The sequence below is a fragment of the Vulpes lagopus genome, chromosome 24, assembly GCF_018345385.1.
Source record: "Vulpes lagopus strain Blue_001 chromosome 24, ASM1834538v1, whole genome shotgun sequence".
Taxonomy (NCBI): Eukaryota; Metazoa; Chordata; class Mammalia; order Carnivora; family Canidae; genus Vulpes; species Vulpes lagopus.
This window is the reverse complement of record NC_054847.1, coordinates 25,408,770-25,430,671: the sequence shown is the minus strand read 5'-3', so window position 1 is coordinate 25,430,671 and position 21,902 is coordinate 25,408,770. Positions and strand designations below refer to the sequence as shown.

The following is a 21,902-nucleotide window of genomic DNA, read 5'->3' as shown; positions in this document are numbered from 1 at the left end:
GGTAAGTGGGAAGTACCTTTAACCCACCAGCATTAATGGTTGGGAAAAGGAGAGATATTTGATACAAAAATAGATAAAAACAAGAGTTCAACCACAGGCACAAAATGCTAGGGAGAGGGGTGAAAAAGAAGCTAATTCCTATTGAGATTTATTCCAGGAATCATGAGATTTGTCTTAAGGAGTCAAGTTCATCAGTCAGCAAGACCAGTGATGGTCTCAGAAAGACAGATATGCTGCTCCTTCCATTGAAACCAATCAGAGTAATGTCCATACATACTCCAGTCCCCCCCCCCCCCCCCCCCATTGATGGGGCAGTGAATCCCAACAGGCTTCAGAAAAAGAGCAGAGAAAGGCAAGTGAATCCTTGATGGCTGTGAGAACATGCAAGGAACAGGTTAATGCGAAGGGACAGCAGAGTGTTCACTAAAGAAAAATGCAGCAGGGAGTGAGGTGGCCACAAAAAGACAAACAATCTGGAGGAATGTAAAACATGAGGTGAGATGGTGAAACGGGGAGGAAGACAGCTACTTAAGCAAAATGATTCCAGTGGGCCCTTTAGAATCTTCCAGGCATTATGTCGAGTAGACTATTGGATACTCTGCTCACCCTGAGTGCCTCCAAGATGGAGACCAGATGTTGGAAGACCAGAGCTGGGCTTTCATTCTAGTTTGTCTCTAGGGTACCACGAGACACATATGCCTCCTAGAAAGATACACTGAATGAACGAATGTAACTTTTAGCAATTCAGTTAAACTCCTAGGGACTTTTGTTCATCTACAAAGTAGATAGCCTTCTTATAAAAATCTAGGGAGTGAGCATTTAAAAGCGCTTTGGAGAATGGAAGTACTGACAGTCTCTTGGCATGTTCTAAGGAGTAAACTCCATTCTCTTAAAGATTTGCCTAATTCTTTAAAACAAATCTCTTTGAAGAAAAAAATATGCGCTAATCGTAGGAAATTAGGAAATGGCTCAGAGAAAAGAAGATAATAAAAATCACCAGCACCTAGTCTTAATATTTTATGTACGTCTTGCCATTGTTTCGGAAACAGAGCTCGGCAATACATAGGTAAGTAGTCCTTTGGAGAGTGAGCTCTAGCATCTGCAAAATGCCTCACCTTCTTTTGGCGGAAATGACTCAACCCTGGATCTAATCAATAAATTGATTAAAATGTGTAGAGATTCTGACAGGTGCAAGATATTCTTTGAAGTGAGCTCAACTCTTTCACAGTGTCCAGGATGTTGAGGAGATATGATATGTACATAATTTAATTATGTACGACACACATATAATAATAATATTAATGATAATTATATAATAATATATTAATTATGTAGTAGCAATAATAAGTGATTATTGTGTATTAAATAGTTGAAAGTGCAAGCATAGGAATTTTTTGTGTTTTGTTTTTAATTTTATTTAAATTTAATTAATTAACATATAATGTGTTATTGGTTCCGGAGGTGGAGGTCAGCGATTCATCAGTCTTTATAATACCCAGTGCTCGTGACATCATCACCCTCTTTAATGTTCATCGCCCAGTTACCCTATTCCCCCCACTCTTCCTCTCCTGCAGCCCTCAGTTTGTTTCCTATGATTATGAGTCTCTTATGGTTTGTCTCCTTCTCTGATTTAGTCTTATTTTTTCCTTTCTTCCCCTGTGATCCTCTGTTCTATTTCTTAAATCCCACATATGAGTGAGATCATATAATAATCATCTTTCCCTGATTGGTTTATTTTGCTTGGCATAATATCCTCTAGCAAGCATAGCATAGGATTCAAAAGGAGTTCCTGTGGATTGGATAATCTAGAGAACATGTGTGTGACATGTTAATAATCCAAAGAGAATATAAAATTAGAATCATCAAATATTCTTTTCTTTAAAAAATAATATACCTCATTTGGTTACAATAGATGTCTCCATTAGGATGGTTGTAAAGGACACATTTCAATAGAACTTCCATTTCTATACGGTGCAGCATTTTCCAGTGTAATGTATTCATTGTGTCATGCTGACTGACACCTCTCAAGAGTATGGAAAGTCTTTCTTTAAAGATAAGAAAATTGCCCTAGGAAGGGTAAGTCACTTGGGCAAGCATCACGGCTAGTAAGGGGTCATATGGAAACTTAACTGGGGTTTCTAACTCCTGAGCCAGTGTTGTTCTCATTGCACCTTATTGTCAAAAAAAAAAAAAAAATGTTCAAAAGGCACATGGAAAATGAGACAAATTGGAATACGGCGTTTACCTCATAGAAATCAGTTACCATTATTATATCTTAAGTGAATTGTTGTAACAGCTTCCTAACTGTTCTGCTTCTACTTTTGCCCTGTAAAATTTATTCTCATCATAGCCAGAATTATTTAAAAAAATTCATAAATAATATCAGATCATTTCCTGATTAACTACTCTCCTGCACTGCAATGACTTAGAATGAAAGACAAAACTTCCTATCTTGATTTATAAGGGCCTCACTCGACTGGCTTTGCCCATCTCTCTGACCTCTGTGTCCTGATCTCATACAAGCGCTCGTTGCCTGAGACTGGTTTCCTGCATCCTGCTCTGCTCTCCCCCGACATCTCTGCCTGGCTCTTTCCTTCCTATCAAATCAGGTTTCCATTCAGATGGCTCCTCTTCAAAGAGACCTTTCCAGACCATCCAATCTAAGGCCTTCCCTCTTATCCTCATCAGTTATTCTCTCTTATGTAAGAGAATCACTATTTTGATTCTTGACATGACCTGTAAGCATCTTATGTATTTTCTTATTTTCAGTCTCTTGACACCAAAATAATACTCCTCCACAGTCTGATTCCCCAAGGTTCTCCTCAGTACCTAGAAGAGAGCCTGGCTCATAGAACGTTTTCAACAAAGAAATTTGGATGACTAAATTCCCATTTGAAGTTTTCCTTAGGCAGATTAAAGCCATATTTTATTCTTGAAACTAATTTTGCTCCTTTCCTGATTCTCCTCATATACTTTGCAGTTTAAGTTACTTTATTTGAGCCATGGCAAATCTAGGACAGTCACTTGCAATTTGAGCCAAAGGTGTCCTTTCTCAGACTGATATGAAGCTGGCGGAGCTTGGGCAGCAAGCAATGACACTGAGAGGGATCACACTGGAAGTTCACCTCAGCAGGTGACCGTCCTGAATGTGGTCTTTGTATCACCTGGGTTTGGGAGTTATCCATTGCTTACTCAGACAATCTTTCTTGGCCTAAGGGGCCAGGCTGCCAGGGCTGGCTCAGGTCTTCCAGCTTGACAGCTGCCTCTTTATTTTTGTTAAGCCTCATCTGTGGGGCCCATGTTGGGCAGTCAGATTATGACTTCCGGTGGAGTTGGAAGGTATATGGTTCATTGGACTGGTTGAACAGACACTCTCAAATTCTAAAGATTTTCTTCTAACCATGACTGATCATCTAGCATTATTCGTTAATCATTCATTTATTGAATTCATTCATATTCAACAAATATCTAATTAAAGGGTGCCAGGTACTGTAAGAGCTGGGTGACCAAAACAGGCAAGGTCTTGCTCATATAGGGGCTGCAGTATACAGAGGGAAGGGCTGCACTGAAGCCACAGACAAAGAAGCAAGGCAGTTCTAGATAGGATGTGTTCTGAAGACAGCAAGATACTGGGAAAGGAGGTGACCGGCTGGGTAGGGTGGAGACACATGTTTCAGATGTGTGAGTCTGGCTGAGAAGACGGCTTGCATGTTGAAAAGAAAGTCTTGTCAGGGTCTGAAGGAAGCACATTTCAGGTAGATAGGAGCTAAAGCCAGGGTCCTGGTAAGGAAATGAACTTGATGGGTCTGAGGAAGGAAACTAGGGTGGAGAGAAAATAATGAGATGAAAGAGAGGGGCAAGGTAATACCATAGAGCTGGGAAGAAAGAAGAATCCGTGAAACCTGCAGATGCCAGTATGCTCTTGCCAATTTACATGAAATAAATCACTAGTCTTTTTGGCTATTGGATTGGAATAGCCATGGAAATACAGGCTTTGTGTCCACGAGAATGTCATGGGTTGTATTTGCTGCTGGAGCTCTAGCATCCTGCATGTTGCCTGTCACATAATAAGAGCTCTGTAAGTGTCTGTCAATGAATGAATGATATAAAAGCTAAAATCATGTTTTATGGAGCTCATAAAGGACCTGGGAGCTGGGACCTTCAGGAAGGAGGAAAGCTGACAGGGATACCTGCCATTCCTTCCAGTGGGCCCATGAATCCGAAAGCATAAAAGAGAATGGGTTTTGAAGTCTATTTGACTCTAAGTCATTCAGATTTTCATTTGAGCATTACTTCAGTCCCCCACATTTGTAAATTTTGGACACTTTATCTTGAGGTTTTGTGTGGAAACCTGAAAAAATCCTTGTTAGCCTTGCACCTGTTACTTTTCCTTTTTAGAAGCAGCTTTGAGGTGATGAGAATACTTACTTTTCTATAGCACGCTTTTGTTAGAAAATGCTTTTAAACTACATGGAACACTTGGAAAAGAGGTGCTAGATAAATATATGTGAGTCACAGAAGCTGAAATTACCAGCAACAGGGACTTCCTGTGCGAAAACAAAAACAAAAGCATCCTTTCAAAATTCAAAATTCAGAATACGGGCTTAGCAAGGGCAATTGTTTCATTATTATCCGATACAGATTTTCTGTCTGCCTGATGATACCCAACATTATGGAGAGCTGAGATGGCAAACCGACTTATACCACTGCTTCCAATTGCATTCCTGACTCTCCTAATTGCTAGTAACATATTTTGTGAAGAAAGAGTAAGTCATACCTCCTCAAACTTTGCCATATGAGGGCAGAAAAAAGGGGATATAGGGTTCTTCCCTCTTCATTTCTGTCCCTTGATTCTTTTATCCAATCTAAAATTAAATGCTCATTTATAAGAGTCTGGGGAAAAATACAATGTAAAATATAGCTTGAGTTTTCTTTACCAAGACACCCAAGAAATGAAAGATAATACAGTATCTAAATGAATATTGACATAGAGTTGGTTTGTGTTAGAAGTCTGCCATTCTCTTAAACAAATCTTTGTTTAGTCCATATACAGTAACAGGCACTTTGCTATATTGGGGACGCAGTGATGAATCAGACTTTCCCACTCCTGATGAAGTCACAGTTAGGAGTTATTTAGTAAAAGAATTCTTGAAATGAAGTTTTTCTTTTATAAAAGGGTTCCACAGACTGGACACCAAGAAAGTAAAGTAATATAATGAGAAGAAGTGGGTTTCGGATTCTTTGATGTTAAAAAGAAGAACATGTCTCTTTGCCCCTTCTCCCATGGTAAATTGAATCCAGCACTCAGCAATATATTCTTTGGAGTAAGTTTAAAATGGATTCACTGTCTGGCTTCAAAACATATTAATATTGCGGCCTTAGAAAAGTTACTTAATCTTTCTGAACCACGATTTTCTCGTGTGAGTAATATGGATCATAAAGTTTATCTACCTTGCAAACTTTTATGAGGGTGAAAGTTAAGTCTAATTTTCCATACATGCCATGCAGTAGATTCTCAATTAAATGCTAGCTAGCATCAGCATCAGCATCACTCTCTTATGTTTTAAAATATTATTTACTCCTTAGCTTTTTAAAGCAAATCTTTAGGTAAAACATCTTATCTTTTTAATTTATTCTAGAATCTACAATGGAAAAAGATCATAGTTGTACAAAATATGTCAGTAATTTTAATCATACTACTAACATACGTCTTATACCCATGGCATTTTTTGTTATACTCCAAATTATGACTCAGAGTTCATAAAAGTTAGTGAACATGATTACATCAATCAATAGTCAAAGAGAAAGCCTCTCATCGCTAGAAATTTTGTCAACCAAAAAGGAGTTCATAGTCTATTTCTGCCTTACTCAAATAAAAACTTTGTCTGATTTATGGCTTGTAGGTCTTGTCTCTGCTAGATAACCAATATAAAACTAGCTGGATATTGTGCGGGGGTTCCCAAACCTGGCTATGCACTTGACTCACTTGGAGAGTTTCTCTTTTAAAATACATACATATAGCTCCAACCCCAGACTTTCTATATTAGAACTTTTATGACTGGACTCCAAAATCTTTATATTTAAAAGTTCCCCAACTTTAGACAGACTTTAACATGACTCCTAATGTCCCCTGCTCCTTGTGTTTATGCTTTGTATGATCCTCTCCGCCAGGGTATAGATAGGAACTGTGACTTGATTCTAACCATCAGAATGTACTAAAGGTGATGGGTTATAACCTTTATGGTTATCTTACATAGATTTTAACTTCTGCTTTAGATACTAGTCTCCTTCCCTTGCTTTGATGAAACAAGCTGCCTATGGAGAAGTCTAGACCTCTGGCCAACAGCCAGTAATGTTGAGGTCTTAAATCCAACAAACTACAAGGAACTAAATCCTAATAATCACATGAACTTGGAAGCAGATCTGCCTCCAGCTGAGCCTCCAGATGAGGACCCTCCCCTGGCCAACATCTTGATAGTAACTTTATGGGGGATCCAGCTAATCCATGCCCAGATTTCTGACCCACAAAAAGTGGGAGATGATAAATGTGTGTTGCTCTAAATAGCTAAGCTGGGGGTAATACTGTTATGCAGTAGTGGATAATTAATACAGTTCTGAAATGTAGTCAGTGTCAGCAGCCAGGGATACTGAGCATAGTTAAGAGCAGAAGTAAGCTTGGTATGTTTCCCCACTAATTTTTAATTTTTGCTACTTAATTCTGTTGGTGAATGATGATTTATGCTGATGATGGCTTTTTATTTTTTAATTAAAAAAATAAAGACTTTTAAAATTTAGTTATCTGAGAGAGAGAGAGAGAGGGAGAGAGAAAAAGTGAGAGCTCAAGAGAGCACAAGTAAGGGGAGGGACAGAGGGAGAAGGAGAAGCATACTCCTCATTGAGCAGGGAGCCAGATGTAGGGCTCAATCCCAAGACCTAAGATCTGATCCGAGCTGAAGGCAGATACTTAATTGACTGAGCCACCCAGGCACCCTGATAATGGATTTTTATAAATATCCTTAGGGATTTCCTTGGGGATTGGCAGTTGCATAACTCTGACTGATTTAATTCCTAGACTCAATGGCCAAATCTCCATGGAAAAGCCTTAACTGAATTAAGACCTGAAATTTCAGTAGCTTTTACTCACCCTCTCCCATGAACATGGATGGGACTATCTTTTTGGAATCTGGCAACACCCAAAAGCCTATTGATAAAATACAACTAAACTTCTCTTTTGTGTTCAGGAGCTCCAAAAATCCTATGAATTTGGCTAGTAAGACTAAACCATTGGATGGCAGGGAATCTCCAAAGATTCCCCACACTTGATATTTCTTCCTAGACAAAGAATCTTGATATTATCAAAGAAAATTCAATCATGTGGAAACCCAAAACCATACTTGATTATTAATATTTAGTATCATGATTGTGTAAGAGAAATAATTTATATTGATCTGATTTCATCTAACATCTTCATGTTCAATAGTAAATATCACTTAGCTGATTCAGAGTTTTTAAAGTCCTCACATTTTCCTTACTATTATCATTTTGGAAATAAAGACTTTGAGATTCGAAGGGGTTAAAGTTGTTTCCATCAGACTAACAAATAGCTCAGCAGCAATATAAGGAAGCAGTTTCATTGATTTTTACCCAGTGTTCTCTATCTACTGGATGATCTCTGCCTCTGTTTCACCATAGCGTTAGGTAGGCTCCTTATAGCTTGGCATGTAACAAATTATAAAACATAACTCACAATAAATGTATGATATAATTTTGTTTTAAAATATTAGCCAGAATTTGCATATTTTAGATACTGGAAATATTCATAAAGCTGTTATTAGAATACTGTGTAAAAACTGGGGCACCTGGCTGGCTCAGTGAGTAGAGCATGTGACTCTTGACCTCAGCTCCATGAGTTCAAGCCTCCCACTGGGTATAGAGACTACTTAAAGATAAAATCATTTTTTATTTTTAAAATATTTTATTTATTCATGAGAGACACATGGAGACAGAGACAGGCAGAGACACAGGCAGAAGGAGAAGCAGGCTCCATGCAGGGAGCCCAATGTGGGACTCAATCCCAGGACTTCAGGATCACACCCTGGGCTGAAGGCAGACGCTCAACTGCTGAGCCACCCAGGTGTCCCAAAATCTTTGTTTTTTTTTAAAGAATATTACATAAAAACTAAAGACTATATAAATGTGTATGAATAGGAAGAGCTTAATGTTTTGACTTCTGTTCAGCATTATTTACTAATTACAACACATTTTCTTAAGCAGCTAGAAAGCCATACAAGTTTTGCCATCAATAGTCTTTGAGCTCCCTGACTTAATGTAGCTGAAAAATGAGGTCTAAGTTTCCAAAGCCCTGAACGATGTTAAGAGTCTGGCCCTTTTATGATCAAGTGATCTTTTCAGCTTTAATGGGAAAAATAAATCATTGTTAAAAGATAATCTTGTCACATGGAAGCCAGAAAGGTGCAATATCAATGATTCGACTTACCAAAAAACCGCCCTGCGGAATGGGATACAGCAAATAACAGTTTGTTTTGCTATTGCTGTGGTTGGCAGTCGGAGCAAAGTAGGCTTAAGAAAATACCTTGTTTTAAAAATAAGAGGGCAATATAAACGCACTTAATAGAAAAGTGAATGGACTTGATACAAGGGCTATTTTATGAGAACAGAACTGCCAATTGTTCACATTCTTTCTCTCTTTCCTCTTTTATTCAATTTTTGATGCTGCAAATAACATGAAAAAAACATGAGGGTAGCTCTAAAGTTAATGCTTTGCTTGGCATTGTGGTACAAGTCTATATAAAAGTAGTTTAGATATAGTTGGTAACATGAAATTGTTTCTCTAATAGTTTATTTTCAATGGAGCTTATTCTTAGCATGTTCAAAATAAGCAAATTCATCTCTTTAAGCCAATGTTTAATTTGGATTATTATGCCAATAAGATCTGGGTGAATAAAGATATGCAAAGTGCAAGACTGTAAATTAATGGGGGAAAAAAAACCCTCTCCCATTTAAAACAACATACATGCGCAATCATATGCACACACACACATACACACACCCACACACCCAATTAAGATTCTTGGCCACGTAGATTTATAGCATTTATATATTTTGTTCCTCTGGGTGTGAAAAAGTGAAGGAGGTGTCCCTAAGATTCTTCCTTTAAAATTTTTTCCTATATATGGAAAACATGTCTAAAATCTTGGTGGGAAGTAACTTCCTCCAGTTCAGAGAAATGGTTAGAGGGAATATTTGTGACTGTGTATTAAGAAACACTAGTCTGGAACATTCCCACCGGGTTCTTCCCCTACTGCTTCATAGTTCTCCCATTGGCTCATGGGCTTGGGAAGCTTCATAGTTGATATTTTCCAAAAAGGGTGCCAGTCTTTCTTGTCCCCTTGTTAAAGGGTGAAAGAGAGCATCTAGCAGTACCAAAGAGAGTCTGAACTGATTTTGGAGTTCGGGCAATAAGCCTAGATGGGCAGTCCAAACCAGGGTGTTGATATCAGGAGGAGGGGACCTCAACCCGGTGGGATTTCCAAGACCCGCTGTCAAACGTGCTCAAGACAGTGATGCAGCATCCTCAATCCCGCAGTCAGTCCTGTGCAGAAGTAACCCCATGCAAGAAAACCATCAGGTCACACAGATCATTCTGAAGAATCAACACAGTGTCACAGGCTGTTGACAGGTTGACATCTAAGGTCATGGACCAGTTTTCTTTGGGGGATGCCTTCATAGAGTGGAAGAGTTGCCTCAGCAAAATGTCACTAAAAGCTGTCACCAAATACAGTAAACAAGGCCCAGCACTGCTTTTTTATGCACCGGTGACCCAGTAAATCAAGAGTTCTCAGTGACTGCTGAAGGCTGCGACAGAATATTGTTTTAAAGTTGTTTCTTGGTCCAAACACAGATATGTAAAGCCTTATAGAGAATGGCAATGCCGGGCTTCTTCGTAAGTGTGATGTTTGGCATTTTCCTCTGCATTTTTCTTTCTTGAACTGTTATATCCAAACTCCTATGGCTGGACTTGTCACTTACAAACACCATTTACAGGTGTAAACAGAAAGTGACTAACAAGTGGTGTAGCATGAAAAGACCAATACACACTTTGACAAAAAGGTAACAACGATTAGTGAGTGGGGAATGCCCAATGGCAGCAGTGGCTTTCAGCACAGGCTCTGAGTCAGAAGCACCAGGGATCTAGTCTTAATTCTTTCACTTACTTGAATTACAACCTTAGGATTTAACATCCAGGGGCCTCAGTTTCCTCACCTTTAAAATGAGGACAGTATCTATTCTATGGGATGGTAAAAAAACACTAAATTAAATGACATAAGTAAAGCACTTAGTATAGCGCCTGGAATGTAGTAAGTTATGAAAATATGTTAGCTAGTTTTATAATAATAATTATTGTGATTATTATCCTGGTTACTAGTTATCATCAGAACATGCTTTTCAAAAGTGATCCCTTTGAATTTAACTTGTGTGCCATCTGATCTGGAAGTATAATGAGGGTGTCCAATTCCTACTGATTTAGTGAGTCAAACAGAAAACCAAAACAAATTGAATCATTCAACTGGTGTATTTAGAATTGCTGATGATTATAGCATTCAAGAAAGTTAGCGAAATACATAAATTGCAATTGAACTGTTCTTGAAAATCCCCCGAATCAGTTTTCATTTGTCTAGCCTAATGGTGGGTAGGCCTTGTTCATGTTTTAAATGTATATTTAGACCCTTATAAAAAAGGAAACTTTGTGGAATGTGAACATGGAGACAAAAGGTGTTAACACAAAGGGAGTATACCAAAATCACGTATGTTCCATCTTTGAAAACAAAAAGAATATACTGCATTCACATATCGCTTTATGCTTTTCATGGAATTATCTATCGCTCATGGCCACTTTATTTCATTGCATACACACACACACACACACACACACACACACCCAGAGGGGAGGCTCCAATGTACACAGTCAGTCTCTTTGTACCCAGTACTGATTCTCTTCTAAGTCAGCTCTGCTGTTAGAGACCAGTGTGCAGATGGAGGGAAGGTACGGTGTTAGCACCAAAGCTATGGGTGCACTCCAGAGATTTCATTCAAAGGATAATCTGATTAGCAAAATTTGAGACAGGCCGGTATAGGCATTCTTTTATCATCTAATTCAAAAAACTCCACAACACAACTTGGACGAAATCGCCAGTATCAAAGGTCCTAATGTAGCATAATTTGCGTTGAGCATGCTGCATTGTGACAGTGCTATAAACCAGGGAGACAGTTTACTGACAATTCTCTGCTACCAGATACCAACTCAGGCCTCTGTCCAGCTTTACATTGTCAACTCTCATGGAAACATGAGCAGTTACACAGCCTCAGAGGACGTTGAAGTCTGGATTGCAAAAGATGAGATGGACAGATTTCATATTTTCATTGCAGATTTTTTTTTGCCTTTTCAAACTGCTGAGCATAATTTTTTTTTAAAGGCAGGAAATGCAACTAGTGTTTGTTTCTAGCATGGCTTCTGTTTTGAGATTTCTTCTTTGTAGGAGAAATGTGTTGCCCAGCTGTCTAGAATCCCAATCAGGATATGGCTTCAGTATGAAATATATTAAAAGAATGATTTTAGCTGGTTATAAGCAGGAATGAAAATGAGGCTGGGCCTATTTTATCCAATTTTTACTCACAGAGGGGGCATTCTGGTTCAGTCCAATGGGGCCAATATGAATAAATGGAGTGAAGCTAAGTTCAGCGTGGAGGGGGGTTGTTTGTTTTGTTTTGTTTGTTTTTGTTGTTTTTGTTTTTGCCTTGGACGGAGAGTAATTGTGAAATATAAAGGTTCACGTTAATAAGCAAACAGAGCTGAGGAGATTCTTGGTTATAAAGATTCTCAGAAATAAAGATCATGTGCCCACTGGCCAGAAGTATTGCATTCAACACTTAAAAGGATAGTTCAACCCAAATTAAACTGTTGGAGGGTTTAATGCTTCTCAGTATTAATATTTCTATTTGCAACACACACACATCATTCAACAAATATTAATTAAAACCTCCCTTTATGCACACCCCAGGGCTATTCTTGGTTAATGGAGGAAGAGACAAAGATGATTCAAAGTCCTACCTTTTAATATCTATAGAAATTTGTGGAGATAGATATTTCCACCAGTACTCTATCCTTGGCCAACTTAAGATGTTTGAGTCTGCTTGTTTTCTATAACATTTCCTATTTTTTTGTTTTAATTTTTTAAAATTCATAGTTTTTTTTAAAGAGAAGTTTCAGGTTTACAGAAAAACTGAATAGAAAATACGGAGTTCCCATATGCTCCCTCTGTCCCCCCCTCCCACCCCAACACACAATTCCCCTATTTTTTTAATTAGTGCGGTACATTTGCTACAATTGATGAGCCAATGTCGAAACTAACCGAAGTCTATAGTTTACGTTAAGGTTCACTCTTAGTGTTGTATATTATATAGTTTTGACAAATGTATGCTGACATGTATCCACCATTACAATACCAAACAGAATAGTTTCACAGCCCTAAAAATCCCCTGCACTTGTTGATTCATCCTTCCCACCCCCCAGATCTTTTGCTACCACTGATATTTTGCTGTTTCCATAGTTTTGTCTTTTCCAGAATCTCCTATAGTTAGGATCATACAGTACATAGCCTTTTCTTTTCTTTTTTCTTTCTTTCTTTTCTTTTTTCTTTTTTCTTTTCTTTCTTTTTTTTTTTTGTACATAGCCTTTTCAAGCTGGCTTTTTTCACTTAGCAATTTCATGTAAGGGTCCTCCAAGCCTCTTCATGACTTGATATCTCACTTCTTTTTATCACTGAATAATATTCCAATATATGTATGTGCCACTGTTCATTTACCCATTTACTTCTTGATGGACATCTTGGTTGCTTTCAGGCTTTATCAATTTTGAGTAAAGCTACTGGAAATATTTGTGCACAGGTTTTTGTGTGAACACAAGTTCGGAACTCATCTGGGCCAATATCAAGGAGCATAATGCTGGGTAGCTTGGTATAAATATGCTTTCATAAGAACCTATCAAACTATTTTTCAAAGTCCCTGTACCATTTTGCATTTCAACCAGCCGTGAATGGGAATTCCTGTTGCTCCACATCCTTGTCAGCATTTGGTGTTGTCAGTAGTTTTGCTTTTGGCCATTCTAACAGGTGTTTAGTAGTATCTCAGTGTTGTTTTAAATTGTAATTCTTTGATGATAAATGTAGTTTCCTAATTTTTAATTCTCCTACTTACCTATTACATATTTTTCTAACATTTGTGATTATGACCCTTACTTTTCCATCATTCATTTACTCAATTATTTATTCACATGCATTAAGTGCTTATTATATGCCAGCACCATTTTTCAAAGCCAGGCTATTTTCCTCTCTTTTACGCTCTTATTTTTCTTTTTTTCATTTTTCAGTTTGTCATATTCCACTAATTATTTGTTTCACATAAACTGTTAGTTGCTTCTCTCTCTATTCTATTAATCTCCACGTAAACTGACTATCTCTTACTTCTCTGGTGATAATTGTTTAATTTCTTCAACTTTCTCTTGTTCCCTTCAAAATATTTATCATTACAGATTCATAATACATACAGCACAGAGTCTGAAATATTGCCAGAGATGAAACTATGGGAAAAAAAAATGAAGTGAAGAAATCACTTACCTTGGTTGACAATAAATCTTAACTTCTGTATTGTTGCCAGATTGCCACTAACTCGGTATATTCCATCAACATCAAGACCTGAAAATAAAAGGGCATGTTTTATATTTGGTCATAAAAGAACTGAGATGATAAAAGAAAAAAAATGTGGGAAGGTAGGTAATAGTAAATCAATACAAAATATCCCTTCCTCATAGAGGAAACATTTGTATGCTCTCAATCAAGCAATCTTCAATAGTTTAATTTCAACCAACTAATCATAAAATTCAATTATAGTCGATCACCAACAGATTTGAATCTAGTTGAATCATAGAAGAGCAATAGGTAGTATTGGATTTCACATTATAGTTAAGATTCAGTCCCAAGGAAAAGACAGGAATTAAACTGGTAGTAGGTAGGCAAAGAACTTTCGCATATATATTATTGCCCCTTTCTGGACAGAAAACAACCCAAGGCATTTGTGGAATTTCTCTTCCCTCTTCTTTCCCTCCTCCACTCCCTCCTTTCCTTTATTATTCTATTCTATTCTATTCTATTCTATTCTATTCTATTCTATTCTATTCTATTCTATTCCATCTTATCCAATTCCATTCTTTTTTTTCTTCTAATCACTATAACATAACTTTCATTGTTCCGATTACTTTAAACTACAGAATGAAAATTCTATTCCAGATGTATAACTAGTTTGATAATCTCTAATGTATTACAGGTAATGGGAGTACTCCCTTATGGATGGAAAATAAAGAAGTCCTTGGCAAAATGCTGAAATTACTTTCAGAGTATTTTAAAACTGGTCATCTATAATTCAGAATAACTTATCCTGGCAGTGGATTTGGATAATCAACCACTTGTTTTCTACACATCTATTTATAGCATCTAGTTATTTCCATGACCAAGTTATCAAAAAATGAGGAAAAATGAAAATAGAAACATTTTTGAAACACAATTATTGTCCTTAAAAAATGTGGATAACATTTAATGTCAAGAGTGTATATTCTTTGATGTGTCCAGGTCCTCAGAGAGGCCAGGGATGAGGTTACCAACTAACTATCTCAGCTGCTTCTCTAGAGAAATGGTGTAGCACCATGATTAAACACTTGAATTTATGATCAAAAGTATTAAATAAATTGGTAGAAATTATTGTCATAATATAACAGAATAAGGGCTTTGTAAAGCCCTTTGCTGACATGAAATGATCTCTTTGATAGTAAGAACATTTCTGCCATGGTGCAAAATATTTCATCAGTAGTTTAGGATAGAATAAAATAATTTGCAACACTGGCATTAATAGTATAATTCGAAACAATCATTCAGTATTTTTTAAGACTTCATTTTCTTAGAGTAGTTTTAAGTTTACAGCAAAATTGTAGGGACGGTATAGAGATTTCCCATATGCTTCCTGTCCCTGATAGATGCATAGCCTCCCCGTTATGAACACCACCCCACTAGAGTGATACATTTTTTATAACTGAGGAACCCACATTATTACATCATAATTGTTGCATTATGGTTCATTTTGGTAGTGTACCTGTTCTGTGTTTGGACAAATGCATAATGACATGTATCCATCATTTAAAAAATGATACAAAGTATTTTCCCTCCCCTACAAACCCTCTCTGCCCACCTGTTCATCTTCATGATTTTGACCCAGCCATGTGATAAACCACAGAGCAATTCGGAATAATATCAATAAAATGCAATAGTTGTTATTAACAAGTGTATTAATTGGTTTGAGTTTTGTAGGTCTAGAGTAATCTAATAATAAATTACTAAGTCTCTGTTCCTTCATGAAAATTATGAATTTGTGAGGAATTAAGATGAGGTTGGACACCCATTAGTATGTATATGGATGTGTAAGACACATACATTTATAAAAGTCACACAAATTATTTCTTCCTAATGTACAAAATAGCTCCATTCATCAAAAGTGACTCCAACATGTTTGCTTTTTAAGTACAATGTACATATGACAACTGCACTGTAACAATCATTCTACCTAAAAGTTTTCTAGTATACAATTCCTAGTTTTATTTTTTTTTCCATTCTTTTTTTTTTTGTATATTTTTTATTGGAGTTTGATATGCCAACAACTCCTAGTTTTAGTATGTGACCATATTGGTCTTCAGTTTATACATATACCCAGAACTTTATAATTCACTACCCATTACTTTCCTTGCTTTGTCATTAGGTAGTGTCTGGTACCTAGATTTAACCCATAAAATTTTTAAATAATATGATAGATTTTAAAAATATCAAAGCTTTCAAGTAATTGTGTCCCTTTTGAAATAGTCCCTCTTGGGACTATGTTTAATTTTTTTTCTGAACTACGTGGCCATGAGGGAAAATATTTTGGAATTCTTCTTCCAAATCACCTTAAGGGGCTCCATATTATCCATAGAAAAATGTTTCTGGTGGCAAGTTTGGGGCCTTTGGTAATAGTTTGAGATTTAAAACTAGACAAAGGTCACTCAAAACCATGATTGGTGAATAATGTCATCCTGCTTGCCACCACAAACAGACTAAATTTCACCAAATGAAAGTGGTCTGGTATTTTCCCATGAGTTATCAGTTTCTTTGAAAGAATTTGAGAAAAAGAATATATTAGTAAACAGAAACATTGATGCAATATGCAGACCCACATTCCCCAAGTGAGAAATCCTAATATGCTTTTTATAAAATCAGTCAAATTAACCCTATTTAAAATAATGATTCAAGGTGAAATGTCACTTGAAATCTATTACAATACAAACAAGGAAATCTACTATATAATTCTTTTTAATTTTTTTTTTTGCTAATTAGCTGGACCCTTATCAGAGGTCAATAGTCAATGATATTACTTGAATGTCAATGAATTTTTATTGCAAATAAGGACCTTACTTAAGTTTTATTTTATATGCATATCTCTTTATTCAAGATACAAAATCGAGCTCATTTCTATTTTGAAGCTAGGACTCTTTCTTTTCTAATTATTTTATGTGCAACTGTAGATGTATATGTTGCCTAGAGTTGTAAACTGAGTTTCAATTACTGAAATTCCCCAGGATCCGAAACTTTCTTTTCCTTTTCTAGAAATTTAAAGTTACAACATAAGAAGTTCCTCCCCATCCCTGGTGTTTCATAAATTTCAGTAAAAGATCTTTCTTTCTTTCTTTCTTTCTTTCTTTCTTTCTTTCTTTCTTTCTTTCTTTCTTTCTCTCTCTCTCTCTCTCTCTCTCTCTCTTTCTTTCTTTCTTTCTTTCTTTCTCTTTCTTTCTTTTCTTTCTTTTCTTTCTCTCTCTCTTTCTCTCTCTCTCTTTCTTCTTTCTTTTTTAAGTTCGGTAATCAAAAACATTTGAAAGAGCAGTATGGGTTGGATATATTACACTGGAGCAATTGGAAAACACTATACTGTTTAAACAAAGCAGCCTCATCCTAAATTAATAACCCAATTTTCTTTTGGGATAAAAGGAGGGAGGGCTGGGGATGGAGACAGAGAACGTAACTCAGACCAGTGCCACCACTATGGTTGTAGCACTAAGTCACTACAGAAAAACTGCTTTGTGGCTTAAGATAGAAACCAGAAAGTAAGAGGGAGTAAAGCAAAACATATTAGATGCAATTTGAATCTAACTTGACACAACTTCCAAGCCCTTTAGATTCAGAGATATCAACACCATATATCTTGTGAAGGATAACAATCTCTGACATTAGTGGCTCCTGCTTCAAATGGCTCATGCTCCCTTGCTATCATACTTTTTAAATTACATAAATAGAGTGAAAATGACAAAGTACATATTAAAAAGGAGGGTATTACATTTTGCAAAATAATCTGGAACATATCAGGGAATTTTAGCAGTTATAAATTATATAGGTACAGTCTTGAAGTTGATTAGTTTTCTCCTGAATGCCTCACAGAGTGGCAAACCCCAAGTCCTAGGAATTATTACCCAAATTGCAATGATTCACGTGCCATCCTCTTTTTGCTCCAAGAACTTTGAAAGTGATGCCAAACCAAACCAATGTAAATTGGTGGATTTGGACATCCTTTTCATGACCACATTATCCTTGCTGGATTGGAAACTACTTATTTTGGAAATATAATTAGACCTCATATGATTTTTAAATGTGCAATGTCTTCAAGGTACCCATGTTGTGCTCTGGTGAAGTTTGGAGAAAAAAATCACTTTGAAAGGTACTTCTTTCAAGAAAATACCATGACTCGATGCTGACAAGAACTTTTCTTGTTATGCTAAAAATACCTTGGGAACACAGTGAAACTAAGTCATTTTACTTTTTTATTTTGTTTTGTTTTTATCAAACTGGCATTGATGACAGTAATGAAAAATTCTCTGAAGAAATCCATGTTCACTGAAATGTCATTTATTTGTTCATCATCAGCTGACCTTCTTAAGCTTCAAAATAGTCTTTACGGTTGACAAAAATCACTGGGTATCGCTATAGGAGACTCTCAGAAGTCTCTCTCCTCTACCCCCCACCTTTTCTTCTGAAGAAGCTTAGACTAGGATAGACACACAATTAGGAGTTATTAGACCAAATGGTGGGTCTAAACCCAGTGGAAAGAATGCAGCTGTCATGAGTAATTCCCACTATAAATCTTAGACACTTTCCAAAAAGAAATCTAAGAGACCAGCACGGTTTCCAGAGTTGACTGGCTTATCTGCCAAAATACAGGCAGTTTTCAACAATGCAGATGAGCCTGTTAAAAATAGTTGCAAACTGTGGATTCGGTAGCATTCTTGGTAGCTTGAATGATGGACAAACCACAGAGACGTAGACTTTGAACCTGGTTGAGAGGTGTGCCCCAAAAGCTTGCTTGTTTTCCTGGAACATAACGAAATGCATCTGAACCCCTGGAGTCTGAAATGTGGGCTGGGAAGTTTGCGCAAACAGCCCCTCTCCTGAAATTTATGGCACTTCCTAATTCCTAGGAGGCCAGAGCTACCGCAAGAAGAGTCATTCTCACAATTCTTTGGTCTTCTGGCTTTTCCCTCTGGCAAAAACCAATGAGCATGGGAACACCCAGAATGCACCCAAAGAGAGCTGCACATTTCTTTCTTGGTCTTTTGAAGGCCCTGCTTGAGTTCAGAACCAAACCCGAGGGGAAGTCAGTGTGCCATTCAGATCTATTCCTCCTCTAAATTGAGTTTCTCCAATCTTCTATCACCAACTTCTTTGTTTTCAGCCTTTAAATTCAATGACTGAGAGTACAGGATATAACCTGAAACTCTTTCTGAATTTAATTTCTACTCTGTCTCAGTGACTGATATTTATGCTGCATCTATTTTCTGGCTTTATTTAACTATTAACTCCTTGGAGATGCCTTGAAGATCATCCTTCAAGAAGTTCATCCTTTATCCATCATCCTTCAAGAAGGAGTCAAGAATGATTAGCTTAGGATAGTTGACACAATTCTGATGCTCAAACAAGAATATTTTTCTACATGTTAACTTATAATAGCCATTTTGAATAGAGTTTTTTCACTGTAGAGGCAAATACATTTCTTGGGAAAAAAAAAACAAAAATTAAACCACACAAAATATTATAGAAAAACATTATATCTACCCACTTTTGCTATCCAAAGATCCTCACTGTTAACAGTTCAGTTTTAATTTTTTGTTGTTATTCATTTTATGTTAATGTGCCATATTTCTGTTTATTAATTTAACTTTGGTATTTATTGACTCCCTATTAGAAAAGATAATGAGTTTAGTGGATAGTTTTTACCACTTATCTATGTACTCTCTCTGTTATTATTAGTTACAGTGACCTGTTTCAGCTTCTTTTTTTTAAATTTTTTATTTATTTGTTTATTTTAATTTATGATAGTCACACAGAGAGAGAGAGAGAGGCAGAGACATAGGCAGAGGGAGAAGCAGGCTCCATGCACCAGGAGCCCGACGTGGGATTCGATCCTGGGTCTCCAGGATCGCGCCCTGGGCCAAAGGCAGGCGCCAAACCGCTGCGCCACCCAGGGATCCCTCTGTTTCAGTTTCTTAAATCAAATTGCCTCTGCACTATAGAAAAATAAGAAATAGTGCATTTCCTCTTCCTTCCCCTTCTCTCCTTCATAGTTCCAATTTTATCCTTTTACATTATTGCTTGTATTCTCAAAGTTTTGATCATTTTATTTTACTTAGATAAAGATTTTGTGGCTTACTTATAAGTCAGTATTAATTGCTATTAAAAAAAAAAGGTATTTGGGTTCAACACTAAAATTTTGCTTCAAAAATGACCTCTCCCAAAAGTCAAGGCCTGATGTGTTCTCGTCTTCTTTTGCGGTTTCCTTCATTTCTTCAAATTAAGCACCGCCCAAAAGAACTTTCTGTGACAATGGAAATGTACTAATGATTCTATCTACATGATGGAAATGTTCTATCTACCTGTTTAAGTCAGGTCCACAGGCCACGTTTGGCTGACTACTGAGTGCTTGAAATGTGGCTAGTGCAACTGAATTTTTAGTTTACTTAATTTTAAATAGTGTAACTTCATGACTACCATATTGGACAGTGCAGCTCAGGGTCCCAGTGAACTACTGCTCCTCTCTTGTGTTCCACTGTTATCTCTCTTGGATTTATTTTTAGGAGTTCTATATTCATCAAAGTACGTGATTGGTAAATTTTCTTTTTTTTAATTTTTATTTATTTATGATAGTCACACAGAGAGATAGAGAGAGAGGCAGAGACATAGGCAGAGGGAGAAGCAGGCTCCATGCACTGGGAGCCCAATGTGGGATTCGATCCCGGGTCTCCAGGATCGCGCCCTGGGCCAAAGCAGGCGCTAAACCGCTGGGCCACCCAGGGATCCCGGTAAATTTTCTTATTTCTTCCATCTCCATGATTGTTTTGTTTCATAATGAATTGTTGATTTAAATACTTGTTGGAGCTTCACAAACTTTTACTTTACTAACTTTGAAAAAAAAAACTTTCATTATCTTCTAGTGTCTCTGCTCTTAAGTCTTTTTATTAAATTGATCATTGATGCTTTGTAGGTCAATTGCTTTTTCTTTCAGGATTTTTAAAAAAGATTCTTCTCTTTAAACTTGTAGAAGTAAAATTTTCCTCAGATTTGTCTATATCTTGACCCTTTCAATCAGAAAAGTTCCTTATATTATTTTCTTGATATATCCTTCCCTTTATTGTCTCTTTTTCCATCTAAAACTACTTTAAGATGGATGCTGTTCAAACATCAGATTGCTATTATGCTTGAAAGAGTGAATTAATGAGAATATATGGTTGGTCAAGGGTATTTTTGTATTTGCACACATCTCTTTTTCCTCCAATTGGCTTCAATCTTACATGGGCAGACAGAATGAGAGTTTCTTACAGGATGATGGGGTGAGTAGACAGTGGGCTAGGAATTCTTCAATTACCAAAGGAAGGAGAAACTTTTTTTGAATAATAATACTTTAATGGCTTTGCTTCTGTACAAAGTTCTCTAACTCTGCGTCTAATGTGTAGAGAGGGCCTGAGTCACCTTATTCTGCACTGCCTTCTTTCTCAGGTGCCACCAGTCTCTCCTCTGTCTTTATGGGACTAGTTTTCAGGCTCCAGTAGCTGTTGCAGGTGCTTCCTTGGTACAGGATAAATGGAGAGGGGCCCAGGTCTCCCAGATATTAGATCTGATATTTAGTGAATTATTTATTTATTATCCTCTTGCCGATTTCTACTCTTTTTATTAAACTCCAAGCTTGAATATTCTCTAGTACATCCCTGGAAAGAATTGTGCCTAATTATTGTGTCTGGGAATGGTGTTTCTTCTGCTCTAATTTCTCCACTTGTTTGATCCCATCTGCTTTCTGTCTTCCTGCAATTTCTATTTCTGGTGGGCTGATGGCACCTTTTCTGTTTTCAGCACCATTATTATTCTTTTTCTTTTTTGACATATATTTTCTATTATTTCATGGGGATTTTTCGAGGAAGGAGAATCAGACATGTTTTTTTCAGTATGCCAGCTTGAATGGGGCCCTATATTGCTTTTCATAAAGATAGACTTTTTCATACTGAAAACAAAAGTCTCATTAGATTGTGAGGATAACTGCTATAAAATAATTTTCTTTGTCGGCATATGGGATGTAAATGACCTGAATTACATTATGAATATTTAAAATACTCATGTGTCTCTAATTCTAATGTGGGGAAAATATGTGAATATAGGGTCCAGGTTAAGTACACCCCTCATTTCCTTTTATTTTTTTCACTCCTGTCCTTTTTT

The 21,902-nt window shown here is 36.8% G+C and overlaps 1 protein-coding gene across 1 annotated transcript in view; it reads right to left on the bottom strand.

Annotated features, from left to right (window-relative positions):
• The window catches only part of ARHGAP15 (Rho GTPase activating protein 15), a 610,515-nt gene that overhangs the window by 181,775 nt on the left and 406,838 nt on the right, over positions 1 to 21,902 (bottom strand). Inside the window, exon 11 of the mRNA XM_041739999.1 lies at positions 13,695 to 13,772. Coding sequence (XP_041595933.1) covers positions 13,695 to 13,772 — 78 coding nt within the window. The remainder of the gene's footprint in view (positions 1 to 13,694; positions 13,773 to 21,902) is intronic.